General features: G+C 35.4%; 1 protein-coding gene across 1 annotated transcript in view; it reads left to right on the forward strand.

The window, feature by feature from the left end:
* Positions 1-15,338, forward strand: part of LOC311602586 (heat shock factor protein 3-like) — a 57,347-nt gene extending 42,009 nt beyond the window's left edge. Inside the window, exons 8-13 of the mRNA XM_084790852.1 lie at positions 1,223-1,307; positions 1,510-1,640; positions 8,446-8,661; positions 9,585-9,684; positions 12,894-12,954; positions 14,482-15,338. Coding sequence (XP_084646978.1) covers positions 1,223-1,307; positions 1,510-1,640; positions 8,446-8,661; positions 9,585-9,684; positions 12,894-12,954; positions 14,482-14,783 — 895 coding nt within the window. The 3' untranslated portion in view covers positions 14,784-15,338. The remainder of the gene's footprint in view (positions 1-1,222; positions 1,308-1,509; positions 1,641-8,445; positions 8,662-9,584; positions 9,685-12,893; positions 12,955-14,481) is intronic.
* The last annotated feature ends 226 nt before the right edge of the window (positions 15,339-15,564 follow it).

The raw sequence follows: 15,564 nt of genomic DNA on the forward strand, positions 1-15,564 counted from the left end.
AATCAAAGCAAGCAGGAAATCACACTGAGACTAGTGGTTACCATTAGGTTGCGATGAAGAAAATAAAAGAGTGGAACATATATAAAAGGGGGATGATAGAAGCAAAAAGAAGAAAGAGGAGGGAAGGATATGGGAGTTTTGGTTAAATATAAAGTGAAAAAGACAAGTATAAATATGCACTCAAATAATGAATAACAGCCTCATTTCCAAGGAAGCTGAGGCCCTGAGACCATGTAAACCAAGCCAGCACCTGTTCTTTTAGAGAGATAAAAGAAGGAGGCAAGTGTACAGAGAAATCGGTGAGGGTGGGGGAATATAGAATGTGAACATTGAGGAACCAGGCTCACCTGCTATATTGCCCTAAATATTGTTTAAATACAGAAGAATGGGGGCGGAGAGAAGATCTGCAGCAAGGCTGGAAGTCCCAACTTGCACTCTTAGCTTGCTGGATGGTTGAGATTGATGCTGAAGTCTCTAATTGAAGATTTCTAATTGAATTTTATAATACTATTATGCTGTATGGTGATGGCTTTCTAGTTACATAATTCCTCATTTTTAGTTTGCTTTCCATTTTCTGATCATATTCATTTAATAATTTCAGTATATACTTTTAATCCCAGCACTCGGGAGGCAGAGGCAGGCGGATCGCTGTGAGTTCGAGGCCAGCCTGGTCTACAAAGTGAGTCTAGGACAGCCAAGGCTACACAGAGAAACCCTGTCTCGAAAAACCAAAAAAAAATTTTTTTCAGTATATAGAATTGTATATTCATAAGTTACTTGAAGGAATTTAGTCCTTACTAAAATCCATTAATAAGCATATCCAGACACCATAATTATTGTGAATATTTACTTTGAATGTAGTAAAATGTCCCAGGCTTTATCTGTCTTTTGTTTGGCCTAGCTCAAGAATAAGGCATAATTCAAAGAGATTTTAATTTCTGCTTTAGTTTTAGATTACAAGGTACATTAAAAAATTTAAACCTTCTAAAAGGTGACTAGTATACAAAGATACAATTCCAAATGATCTCCCACTCTTTTAAGTGATTTTAAGTTAAATGTGCAGTGTACTTTATCTTTGATACTAAGACCTGAGACCTAAAGCACTAATTTCTGATGTGAATATGTCAAAGGGTGAATAAAACTTGGGTTTTATACAACAGAGTTGGCCGATCATTACAACATTAATATATTTATGACATTAAATTTCGGGATTTCATTACAGGTCATTACCATTCATAACTGGAGCTTCAGATTCTGAACGGGATCATCAGGATTTCCATATTCCAGAGGAAATGCAGAAAGAAGCTGTAAGATTTTGAAGCAAAATGGTGGTGGTGAATGGGTTAAAAACTAAAGTGTTGTTAATAAAATATCTAGTTCTAGTTCCTGTTATTTTTACATAATCGTTAAAGAGTTTCAATGGGAATTGTATGAATTATGATCCAAGAAATTCTAGATATATACACAGAAGCACAGCCAACTGTTATTTTCTCTAACCTTTCTATTTAGATGGAGATATTAAAAGATGGTTATGAATTTGTTGAAGACAAATATAAAAATCTCCTTGATAGAGTTTCACCAATTTGGAAAAATTTCAAAAAGCTAATTTCATCTGTAGACCAGCCAAGTGGAGATGATGGGTAAGCAGGTTTGTGGGCAATATATTGGAATGAAACATAATACTGATGATACATTAGCAATATATTATTCATCTGTATATATTTTTATACAGTAGTAATTTAGTCCATTTAAATGCTTATTCCTCTTCATAAACAACAAAAAATACTTACAAAGCAGTTTGACCTGGATTTTATTACTACACAACACAATCACATTATATATGTATATATACATGCATATATGTTGATGATTACATGTTGAATGTCTGAAATTCTTATAGAAAACTGTTACACTTATTTAAAAAAGGAAAATAAGTTAAAGGGCTTAAGCCAATGCTCATTCATAAAGTAATTGTCTAGCACACAGAATTACCTAGGTTGAATGACTTCACTCTATAAAAAATAAATTAGTACACATTACAAATTTAATAAATATAGCAAGTAGATATTTGGGGGGGAGGTCAACAAACTTGAGATTTTCAAGGATTAGGGAACTGGTTCAGTGGGTAAAGTGCTTGCTTATGGAAACCTGAGGACCTTAGTGTGGTTCTCCAGCACCACGTGAAAGTCGGGCATAATGACAGGATCCCATAACCCTGGCACTGAAGGAAAGAAACCGCCAGATATTGCATGCTCACAGACCAGCCAACATAGTATAAATAGCAAGCTCCACATTGACTAGAGAGACTCTGTCCTGAAAAACAAGGGAGAGATAAAGACACTTGATATTGACCTCTGCCCTCCACATTCAAATGCATAGGCAAGCATACACACATACATACACCACATACCTACTGAATTGTTTTTGGAGTTTGTATACATGCTAAAAATTAAAATATAGTTACAGCAATTCTCCCTTCCCCTTTAACCACTCCCATGTTACCATTCTCACTCTCAAATTTGTGGCTTCTTTTTCATTATCAGTTTTATATTTATATATGCATTAATATGCATTAAGCATGCAACCCTCTGAGTCCTTTTAGTGGGTGTTTTGTATATATATGGTTTCAGGTCTGACAAATCGGTACTGGATAATCAGTAGGGGGTTCATTCCTGTGGAAGACTAATTTCCCTCTCTCAAAAGCCATTAGGTGTCTGTAGTAATTGTCTAGGGTGGGGCCCTTCTTATTAGCAAGTCTGTTGGAGATGACTTTGTTCAGGTCTTGTTTACACAGCCATATTATTGAAGTACGTGAGTATAGCTTCCCGTCATTTTTAGAAGACAATCTCACAGAATATTTACTGGTCCTCTGACTCTTACTATCTTTTGGCCCCTTCTTTTGCAATGTTCCCTGAACATTAGGTGCAGACGTTGTATTGTAAATGCACTCACTGGGGCTACACACCCACAATCAGTTGTTTTCTGCATTTTTTAAAGAGTCGTGGGCTCTTTGCAACAGTTTCCTTCTCTTGCAAAGAGAATCTTCTTTGATGAGCGGTGAGAGTTACACATATTGTAGTTTTAGGTATTTAGTATATAGTTAGGAATTATCCTGGCTCAGCAAACTCGTGTTTGTAGGTTCTCCTTTAGGGTTTTGTTAGTCCATGGTAGTTGGATAAGTTTCCAACACTAAGCATAATTTTTTTTCCTGTTGAGCAGGACTTAAGTCTGATCAGACCACCAAAATGTTAATGTCACACTTTGACTTTGGATGCAGGGCTTGAAGCATTTTTTTAAAATTACACATGTACTTTTCTATGAGTTTTTTGTAAAGGCAACATTTTTGTTTGTTTTTTCTTTTTTATTTTATTTTATTAATTTATTCATATTACATCTCAATGGTTATCCCCTCCCTTGTATCCTCCCAGTCCTCCCTCCCTCCCATTTTCCCCTTACTCCCCTCCCCTATGACTGTGACTGAGGGGGACTTCCTCCCCCAATATATGCGCATAGTGTATCAAGTCTCTTCTTGGTAGCCTGCTATCCTTCCTCTGGGTGCCACCAGGCCTCCCCATCCAGGGGACATGGTCAAATATGGGGCACCAGAGTTTTTGTTTGTTTTTTCAAGACAGAGATTCTCTGTGTATCCTTGGCTGTCCTGAACTCACTTTGTAGAACAGTCTCACCTTGAACTCACAGACATCTGCCTGACTCTGCTTCCCTGATTGCTGGGATTGCAAGTGTGTGCCACCATGCCCAGCTGTAAATAGAACATCTTAACCAATATTTAATAACTTTATTTGTGTATGCTATTCTAAAATATGTTTTATTGCTGGGAGACATCTAGATATTGAGGTTTATTTGAACATTTAAAGCATTAAATGCTTAAACATTTGTTTAGACTTTTTGTCTCTTTGGGTTTTTCCCATTTTTATTTTTCATTGATTTTTTATTTATTATAATTTATTCACATTACATCCCGATTGTTAGCCCCTTGCTCTTATCTTCCTGTTCCCACCCTCCCTCCCCCTTCTGCTCCATTCCCCTCCCCCAGGCCTCTGACAGAGGGGGACCTAGTTCCCCATCTTCTGGTCACAGTCCATCAGGTCTCATCAGGATAGCCTACATCCCCTTCCTCTGTGTTCCCTCAAAGCCGCACTGCCAAGGGGCAGTGATCAAATCATGGGTATCAGAATGCATGTAAGAGGTTCAGCAGCAGTCCCCCCTCCCCCACCACACACACACATGGAGAAGAATTGGCTGTCCATCTGCTACATCTGAACATGGGGTCTAGTTTCTCTGCTTGCATTGTCTTTGGTAGGTGTATCAGTTTGTGCAGGCCCCCCTGTGTCCAGATCCACAAGCCTTGATGGTCTCCCTGTGGAGCTCCTGACCCCTCCAGTTCTTTCCATCCCCTCACTCTTCCATACAACTCTCAGAGCTCTGCCCAGAATCCAGGACATCGAATTTGAGTTAATATCCACTTATAAGTGAGTATATACCATGCGTGGTTTTCTGGGTCTGGATTATCACAGTCAGGACGATCTTTTCTAGTTCTATGCATTTGCCTGCAAATTTCAAGATTTCCTTGTTTTTAATAACTGAGTAAGAGTCAAGTGTGTAAGTGTACCACAGTTTCTTTATCCATTATTGTGTTGAGGGACATCAAGGTTGTTTCCATGTTCTGGCTATTACAAATAAAGCTACTATGAACCATAGTCAAGCAAATTTCCTTGTTGTATAGTGGAGCATCTTTTGGGTATATGCCCAGGAGAGGTACGGCGAGGTCTTAAGATAGAGCTATACCCAATTTTCTGAGAAAGAGCCAGATTGATTTCCAAAATGGTTGTACAACTTTGCACTCCTGCCAGCAATGAAGGAGTGTCCCTCTTCCTCCATGCCCTGCTCATTTGAGATTTTGATCTTAGCCATTCTGATAGATGTAAGATGGAATCTTAGAGTCATTTTTATTTACATTTCCCTGAGGACTAAGGACACTGAGCATTTCCTTAAGTGTTTCTCAGACATTTCATATTCCTCTGCTGAGAATTTTCTGTTCAGCTTTGTACCTCATTTTTAAATTGGATTATTTGGTTGGTGGTGTTTAATTTCTTGAATTCTTTATATATTTTGGATATTAGCCTTTGTCAGGTGTAGGATTGGTAAAGATCTTTTCCCAGTCTGTAGGCTGTTGCCTTGTTCTGCTGACAGTGTCCTTTGCCTTACAGAAGCTTTTTTGCTCCATGAGGTCCCATTTATTAATTGTTGATCTTAGAGCTTGAGTTATTGACATTCTGTTCAGGAAGTTGTCTCCTGTGCCAATGAGTTCAAAGGCTCTTCACTACTTTTTCATCTAACAGATTTAGTGTCTCTGATTTAATCTTTATCAAAATACCTACACAATTCTTTATAGACCTTGAAGGATCAATTCTCCACATATGGAAAAACAGAAAAGACCAGAATAGCTGAAAGAATCCTGTAAAATAAAAGATATTCCAGCAGAAACTCTATCCCTGATCCCAAGATGTACTGTAGAGAAACAGTAATAAAAACAGCATGGTACTGCAATACAAAAAGGCTTGGTTGAATAATAGAATTTAATAGAAGACCCAGAAACTCACCCACACAACCATGGACACTTGATTTTTGACAAAGAAGCCAAAACCATACTATGGAAAAAAGACAGCATCTACAACAAATGGTGCTGGTCTAACTGGAAGGCTACATGTAGAAAAATTCAAATAGATCCATATTTATCATCCTGTACAAAAACTCAAGTCCAAGTGGGTTAAAGACCTTGTCTGTTTGTTTTTAAGGCAGGTTCTCACCATGTAGCGTTGTCTGTCCTGGAATTCACTATGTATACCAGGCTGGCCTAGAACTCATAAAAATCTGCCTGCCTTTTCCTCCCAAGTGCTGGGATTAAAGGGTTGTTTCACCACACCTGGCTTTAGGTGGAAGGAAAAGCCTTCTAGTGACCAATATCAAAAGGAAACATAAGGGGTAGAATATTATGATAGGGGTAAATTAATTAAGGCAAAAGTCATAGCAGTGAGCATAGGTATACTAGATCTAGAAATACAAAAGAGATTAGTTGCTAAGTCACTTGTGTTTAAGAAATGTGTTTAACAGAATTCTGCCTAAAAATGAGCAGCTTAGATGCAGGCAAAGTCGACAGCCAAACTCTGCCAAGACAGGGTAAGCAAGTTCTCAATAGTTCCTGCCTTGTGAATAAGTCTGGCAGAGATATTGGACCAGAAAGCCGAAGACAAGACACCAACGTTATAGATATACAGTGTTGGGTGACTGTTCAGGCAGTAAACTGTCTAAGTCAATTTGTACATCTTGGAAGCTGCTAAGTCGCACTCAGGAATTTAAGTTTTATTCCTTCTCAAGTCTCTGAGGGGCATTGAAGGCCAGATAGTATAGTTTTACAATCAAGTTTAGTTGGTTAGAGATAAGATCTTTTTAGATCAAGATAAAGAAATTAAATTATTAGAGTTGAAATAAGATAGATGTTGAACTTAATTCAGAAATTTAGACTCAACAAGACAGGAAAGACGTTTACTTCAAGCTTGACAAATACAAATAGCCAAACCACTATGAATGTAACATTTATAGAACTCATGATTATCACATGGTTCTCCCTGCTGTATATAGTTTGTTTTTATACATGTGTGATAAAACAAATGTATTTTTAAAAAAGAAATGTGTTTAAAGAGAAAAATAATAAGAAAGTCATATTTTTAGAAAAAATTACAATAATAGTTCCTGAGTTAAATTTTTGTACAAATGATAGATAGATAGATAGATAGATAGATAGATAGATAGATAGATAGATAGATAGATGAGCTATAGTTATATGTATCTTAAAGCCAACAGTATGAAAGCCATCTGGGTAGTAAGTGTTATGTCTGACAATTGAACAGGGGTAAATATTCCTAACAGTAGGCACATCTCAAAATAAGAGTATACTAAAAACCATTACTAAAGAAAGATTTGTGGCCTCTAGAGGCCTAAATTAGAAATCTATCAAACAACTATAATTGTACAAATTAACCTGAAAGTTGACTTGATAATTTGCCTTCTTAAATTCAATGTGTAGATGTTCAAATATCTGAGAGATTTCTAAATTTCAACTCAGAAAAAAATTACAGAAAATGTGGTTACTAATCAGATTTAATAAGTCTATATAAGTTTTTTTTTCGTTTATGTGTAGCATGGGTGTTCGTCTGCATGTATGTCTGGGTAACAGTTGTGTGCCTTGTGCCCATGAATACCAGAAGAGGGCTTTGGATCACTTAGACATGAAATTATCAACGGTTATAAACCAACTTATCGGTGCTGAGAATTGAACACAAATCTTTTGAAAGCCAGTGCTGTTGACTGGTCATCCATCTCTCCACCTCCTCATTGTTCTACTAGAAAGAAATCATTAATACTTTGATGAAATTAACCTCTGCTATAGTTATACACTAGTCAGTGGAAATTTTAGGTTGCAGTGTGGCTTTTGTATCTTTTCCTTGATATAAGCTTATATAATTTGTTATATAATGTAACAATCAAAGAACCATATTTTACCTTTACATTTTCTCCTTTAAATGACAATAGAATAAGCCTCATAATTATTTCTCAATTAAAATTGATGTGACAGAGTTTAGTGTCAGAATTTATTCATAAATAATATTCTGGGGGCTGGAGAGATGGCTCAGTGGCTAAGAGCACTGCCTGCCCTTCCAAAGGACCTGGGTTCGATTCCCAGCAATCACAACTGTCTGTAACTCCAGTTCGAAGGGATCTGACACTCTCATACCAGTGCACATAAAATTAAATGAATTTATTTTAAATAATAATAATAATATTCTGTTGTATATATGTACATACATTTTACTCACCTAGTCATTGGTTAATTGAAACATAGTTGATATAAGTTATATGTGTGAATACAAGTTATATTATAAAATATCTACATTTATGATGTTTCAGTTCCTTATAGTGCAGTTACTAAGTTGTTCATTTGCCCTCATAATTCATCATGAGAGTATTTTGATTACCCTGATATTATTTTTTATTCCAATTTATAAAACTTATTTTGTGTCTCTAAGTATTAAATTTGACTATCTTGGGCACTTAATATCAATAGAATCATACAAGTGGTCTTTCGTGTTTGGTTTACTTCTCTTAGCATGTTTCTAAGGTTCATTTATGCTTCATGAATGACTAATAGTATTTTTAATTGCTAACTAATCATATGGCCTATCAGTATGTTAGAGCATTGTATTGTATATTATATAAATGAAAGTAAAGGAAAGCATAGTGGCACAAAATAAATTTTTATCTGAGCATTGCAAATCTGCTTATACAATATAAATGGATATATAATAGCCCATGTGATTTGAATTCTTGCAACATTTTGGGTTAATATTTTTCTGCACTATTTTTCAGAAAACATCCTAATGCATCAGTTCAGGATATTCCTATGAATGATCATTCGCTAACCTTTCCGTTAGAATTGACCATGCCATCTTTACAAGACCAAATAATTGAGGAAGCCTCTGAGCAAGAACCTAATAATATTTCTTCAGAATTAGTTCATTCTTCTCAGGATTCAATTTTGATCAACAATGAATCAGACATTCTGTGTAACAGTATCATCAACAGGTATTCAGTGTCCTCCATCTTTAATCTAGGCATTCAATTACATGGTTTTGAAAAATGTTTAATAGTGTGCTGAGGGAAGTATGATGTGATTAAAGAAACATTTCCCTTAGATACCCCAATTCCTGACATTGTCATTGATTGTCATGTATTACAGATATACTCTGATAATATATTTAGTGTTTCTTCTCTGGTATGAAAATGAGAACACATCATTGTTAGTGTAAAATACTCCATTCTATACCCATTATTAGCTCTGAAATAAGAGTGACACTTCCTTCTTAGAACAGAACTATAAGAAAAAAGAAGCAATGCCTTCACTTCCTAAAACTTGAAAGTTGTGTATGCTTCTTCAAAAATACTACCAAATTGGCGCCACAAAGGTTCCACTGTCAGCACATCTCTGTCAGTAGTTCTTGCAATTGTCTGTTTGAATGTTTCTCATCTTATATTTGTATTATTCCTCATTACTAGCTCTCATTTATCACCCAACCTCAAAGGGTAAAGTTCACAAAGGCTTGCTATATAAATATCCTCCTGACAAATACACCCAAAAGACCCTCTTCAGCTTGATCCCAAACTTCACTGTAGACTCATGATATGCACATAAAGTAACAACTCTTGATAAAAATCTGTTCATCCTTTTTCTGAGTTCATTGGGTTGAAAGCTCTGAAATTTGACTGAGAAATGGACTACTCTGAGTTACAACTGGTGAATCACATGTTGCAATCTTACAGCAGTAGGCTTTATAGTTTGGAAGTGAGATATCTGTAACTGAAAATTGCAGTATTGGTTTGTGATTTCTTCGTTGAAAAGCCAGCATAATCTTTTCAACTTATTGTCAGTTGGATTTTCTCAAAAGTTCTTTCTTAGAAGTAAAAATACTGTGCTTTGACCTTCACTCCCTATCTGTTTTTCACTGAAGTGATAAAATGAATACACAGCAAACTGACGAGAATTTGGTGGAGCTAAATTCATTACTATCAGTGAAGACAGTGAATTATGACTTTGATCACCTTAGTGAGGTAAGCTTATCAACTCAAATGTGTGTCTTTCCTGCATTTATATTCATTGCTAAAAAAATAGAATGATATATGAGAATTAGCACTGGTTTATATCAAGCCTGGGACTCAAGAAACCTGTGCTTTTACTTGGCTTTTCCAATTAAGTATATTTCATGTTTGCCTAGTTTTCTGAAATCATTTTGTCTCTCTTCCTCATAGCAACATCAAAATATGTCTGTACAATTTATCATAACTTAAAATAGTAAATATTAAAGTATTCTGTGATATAAAATCATGATGTTTTGTTTATAGTGGTTTTATGTATCCAAAGTTCCTATTCTTCTCACAGTCTCTTTCAGTGCTGTACAAAATCCCTTTTCTGTGATTGCTAGATGCTTAGATATTTATTTATAATATATCATTCCATTTAGAGCATCTTCCTCGTAATTTCTTTTCATCTAGCCTGTTGGGAACTTCCTGTTTTGATGAAAAACAAATCTGAAACTTTACCTAATATGGATATCATGGCAGAAACCAATGTAAAATCCATGTTTCTTCTCTTTATTCTTTTTTATACATCATCTATTCATACATTTACTGGTGAATATTGCCATAGTAGATTATTAGCAGAAAATCTTTTCAGTTAAGTGAATAGTATGAGATAGTTTAAGGTACACTATATTCTCTCACTGACCTATTCACATTTTTTCTTAAGGGCCTTAATACTGATTAATTACAAAACCTGTCCAGCTTAATGTGTTTTCAATACGGTAATATTTTGGGGTACTTACAAGATACATTAGAAACTCATTTGATTAAGTACAGATTCTTTGTTCACACATTTACAAAATAAGTATTGATAATAAATTATTGGCAAGCTTTGTACAATGTCACAAGTACTTATAGTACATACACATATAGTCCCAGCTAATTGGGATGATGATGCAGAAGAATCTCTTGTATTCAACAGTTCAAGGCCAACCTAAAAAATACAGTAAGAACTTATTTCAAAAAAATGATATATGCTTCTAAATGAACTGCTATTTTTCTAGGAAATTGCTTTGTTTAAGAGACTTGATACCCTATGAGCATATAAAGGGGGAGGAAGTCCCCCTCAGTCACAGTCATAGGGGAGGGGAGTAAGGGGAAAATGGGAGGGAGGGAGGAATGGGAGGATACAGGGGATGGGATAACCATTGAGATGTAATAAAAATAAATTAATAAAATAAATTAAATCAAGAAGAATCTTATCATGTTCTAATCTATATGATCATAATTGAGGTTATATGTTCAATTTAATGGGCTTTTATACTATATATCCTGAAATAACACACTTTTCTTGAGGACTTCCCTCAAGTGTCTAAGGAAAGTATAAAGAGGAAGGTAATATATTTGTTAATATTCTTTTCCTCAGCTTCCCTAGTAGCAGCCTTCCATATGGTACTTTCACATGCATTTAATTTTAGTTGCATCTCCCTGTCACTCCCCCCTCACCCTTCTCGCTCTCTATCCCTATTTGCCACTAGTATTCTCCTTCTACTTTGTTCTATTGTCTTCCCCATCCTGATCCCTTAAAGCTACTCGATTTATTTCCCATTTAATGGACCCTTTTCAAGTTTCTTGACCTTTAGCAATATTTACTTCTATTATGATACATATATTTAACACTTAGAGGCTCGAATCCACCTATGAGATCATGTGGTATTTCGTTTTCTGAGCTTGGTTACTTTGTTTAACAGAATGTTTTCCAGCCACAAATATTGTCTTATAAATTAAATTATTCTTTATGACCAAGGTAATTCATTGAGAGACATGTGAGCCATGTTGGGGGCAGGGTGAGAACAAGACTGTGTTAGTAATATTGATATAGCACATTACCCATCTTTTATCCATTTTTTTTAAAATACTACAGAATACCAACCTTTCTCTTATGCCACAAATTTATGATTTTGCATGAAAATTTAGTGAAAATATTTCCTAAGGGGAAAATCTACATTTTAGTTTCTGCCATGATCAAATATCTGAATACTAAATGTATTACTGTATTAATATTGAATAGTTAACCCAGTTTTATCAAATAAAGCCTGAACTTCCACTGCAATATATTGGGTTATGATATGGCTATAATTATCACTGGAAAATAAAATAGAAATACAAAAAATGGGGCTTGTAGTTTTTGAAAATTTTGTTTATTAAAATCTCCCTCAACCAGATGTGGTGGCACACACTTTTAATCCCAGCACTCAGGAGACAGAGGCAGAAGAATCTATGAATTTGAGGTCAGCATAGTGAACTTCAAGACAGGCAGGACTACATAGAGAAACCCTATCTCAAAACAAACAAAAAATCCTCCTTGCTGAGTGAGGGTATACACATGGAAGAGTTAAAGGGATGGAACTTGGGAGGGGCTGGAGGGAGGTAAGTGATGTAATTATATTTTAAATAAATTAATAAAATTAAAAGAAAATCCTTACTTGCCTACAAACAGTAAGGAAATACAATTCCTCCTGTCTTAAAAGTATACTTGCAGGTCTTTCTCTTAGTTTAGTAAGATCTTATTATTGTTGCTGTGCTAAGACAAAAATTTTTTAAACTTTTTAAAAAATGAAAAAGAGAAAAATAAAGCCCTATTCTCTCAGTATGATTTGTTCAACTATGGAAGCTGTATAGATGGAAGCATTATTTTTCATCACTGATCAATAATGGGGTTAGACAAGAGGTGAAGTTATTCTTGTTATCCTATTTAGACAGAAATGACTTGAAAGAAGTATTGTTTCCTTTTTGCCAGACATAGTAGGCATATTTGGTGACTCTCATTATTGAGGTTCAAACATGCGTGTTCAAATATAGTAGTACTGTGTTTGCTTCTGTTTTGTCCAATAAATACTGGTAGATATTAGTTCAAGTTAAGTAAAAAGTAAACCGACGTGGTATCATTGGCTGTAGATGTACTGTGAATTGATTTTTTTCTTCTGCCTAAACAGCAGTTAGGGAAAAAAACTATACTTTTAGAAAACGAGATAAATGGAAATGTTCTTTTCTTAACTTTGTTAATCTTCCAAGAAATGTGCTTCTTTGGGTGCAGAGAAATGAAACTAAGGCCCCATATTTGCAAAAACACACCATACTCTCACAGCCTCAAGGGAAAGATTTTATCTCAGTTATTTAATTTCATCACACACAAAAACGACACATTGATAAGGATTTCAATGTTTTCTCTTTGTACCCAGGGTCTAAGTTTAATGAGAAATGAAGAAGAGAGAAGTCTGCTTGACACCAATGGGGAAAAAGGTACAAAATGATATTTGCAGAATTATCAGAAAATGTATGTCCTCATTCCAGGCTCACAACTGACTACCCAAATGACCCTTGGCAAGCCACTTACCATTTGAGAGCCTCAGTCAATGGTTGTATAAACTACTTGTCTTATTTCATTGGTAATTTTAAATAAGATTTCATATATATGAAAGAACCTTGATAATGAATATATAAACATAAGGGAGAATATAGTATTATGTGGCTGATTTTAAGACAAAAATATGACAAAACATGAAAAGGATGCAGTATAAGCTTGTGTTTTTCACATGCCATTGAAAGTTCTTTTTCAGAAAATAAGTCCTTTATTGTTTCCTAAACCTAGTCATTCACAGTTAACCTTAGATTTTTGTGGATAGTGTAGTCTACCAAAGTTATGTTCTAGTGGTTAGTGCCTCCTTAATTCCAAACATATATTTCAGTGTAATTAGATCTCTTTTCCTATACAGAAGCATCAAAAATAGGAAAACAGGAAAGGCTGATAATAACTTGTAAGGATAATAGTATTTTTTTCTTCGCTGGAATAGATGCTCCAGCACACAGCAAGAAAATTTGCTCAACCATGTTCATAGCAGCCTTATTCATAATAGCCAGAACATGGAAACAGCCTAAGTGTCCCTCAATAGAAGAATGGATAAAGAAACTGTGGTACATATACACTATGGAATACTATTCAGCTATTAAAAACAAGGAATTCCCGAAATTTGTGGATAAATGGATTGAGCTAGAAATGATCATAATGAGTGAGTTAACCCAGAAGCAGAAAGACGCAAATGGCATATACTCACTTATATCTGCATATTAGCCCAACGGGCATGTCCCACGAAAGCCTTCACTTACCAGGAAACTGAGACAGAGGAGAGGACATTCTAGTAGGACTCTAGATGAGAGAATCATGGGAGAAAGGCAAAGTAGAAGGACCCAGAGGGTCCTAGAAGCCTACAAGTAGAACATTATGATAGGCAGATTTGGGCACAGGGGTCCCGCTCAAACTAAGGCACCAGCCAAGGACAATACAGGCGGTAAACCTTAAGCCCCTACCCAGATCTAGCCAATGGACAGAACACTCTCCACAGTAGAGTGGAGAGTGGGATATTACTTTCTCACATACTCTGGTGCCTCACCTTTGACCATGTCCCCTGGATGGGGAGACCTGGTGGCAATCAGAGGAATGACAGCAGGTTACCAAGAAGAGACTTGATACCCTATGATCATATAGAGGGGGAGGTAATCCCCCTCAGGAACAATCATAGGGGAGGGGAATAAGGGGAAAATGGGAGGGAGGGAAGAATGGGAGGATACAAGGGATGGGATAACCATTGAGATGTAACAAGAATAAATTAATAAAGGAGGAAAAAAAAGAAAAGTATGACTCAGAAAAATAGAAGGATGACACTTAATGTCTTCCACGAAGCATTTAACAGTGTAAGACTTGTGAATTATACTTTGTTTTAAATTTTTTTCTTACTACATTATATGTAACAAAATGCTGTCAATCCACAGATGAACAGGTGATGCAATGCAAGGAAAACTCCCAGCTTTCGCTATTAGATGAGACACCAGTATTTGATTTTGGAGAAAATCTTCAAGATTCTAACAACACCCTTTTGGATGATCTGAACAACCCATCAAATGTCTTACCAACATTATATGACCCTGAATTTGTAACTCTGGATATTTCTGCTATACAAGAAGATACTGCAAATACTATTGAAAATGCTGTTCCCCAGTTCTGTATGGAAGGCAGTGGGGAATCCGATGTATCCCCTTTTCTCTACTTCGATCCTGCTTCTAATATGTTTTGAAGAGCATTTTGAACATAAACTTCTTTTAGAATTTATTTTGAGTTTTGATGGATCGTACTTCCTGCTGGTAAATAACTATTCCTGGTTGCTGGCTAGTATATTTATGTTCATTTTGTAACTTCTGTAACTTAAAAAAATAGGTTGAAGTTACTGCCCCCCCAGGATCTAAACAAATTTAACAACTAAGAAGAAATTCAAACCACAAAAATACAAGGAACATATCCAAATGTTAAAACAATAAAAAGTTACATTTTTTAAATTTAGACTAATAATTTCTAATACCTTAATTGTGACTGGAGCAGAGATTAGTGTTATTTCATTATCCCAATTAGCAAATTGATGTAGCCAGCTTTTTCTTGTGGTGAAGAAACAGTTATTAGAAGTTTTATTGAAACAAATATCATTTTAAAAGCAAGGTTCAGAGTTAAGGAAAGCAATGTTACTCTTAGATTTTACAGGTACATTTATTCTATAGCTTTCCACTTTATTCCAGTCTTACACTATTTTTAATTCCTAAGTAAAGCCAAATTTTAGTAGAAAGTGGCATTTTCTGTGTGATGGAGATTGGCATAGACAATCAAAGTCAACATATTGATGCTGACCTAAACCTTGGACAAGAACTCCAAGAACCAGACTCTTGCAAAGTTTTTTCTTAAAGCATAAGGAAACGCAAGAGCAAATGAGTCCTTAGAAATTAGGTCAAAAATTCACAGTTAACCATTTAGTAACTTGCTATCTGCCATTTCTACATAGAACTCTATGTCAGTATCCTTTGACACAT

The sequence above is a fragment of the Acomys minous genome, assembly GCF_964271855.1.
Source record: "Acomys minous genome assembly, chromosome: 7".
Lineage (NCBI taxonomy): Eukaryota > Metazoa > Chordata > Mammalia > Rodentia > Muridae > Acomys > Acomys minous.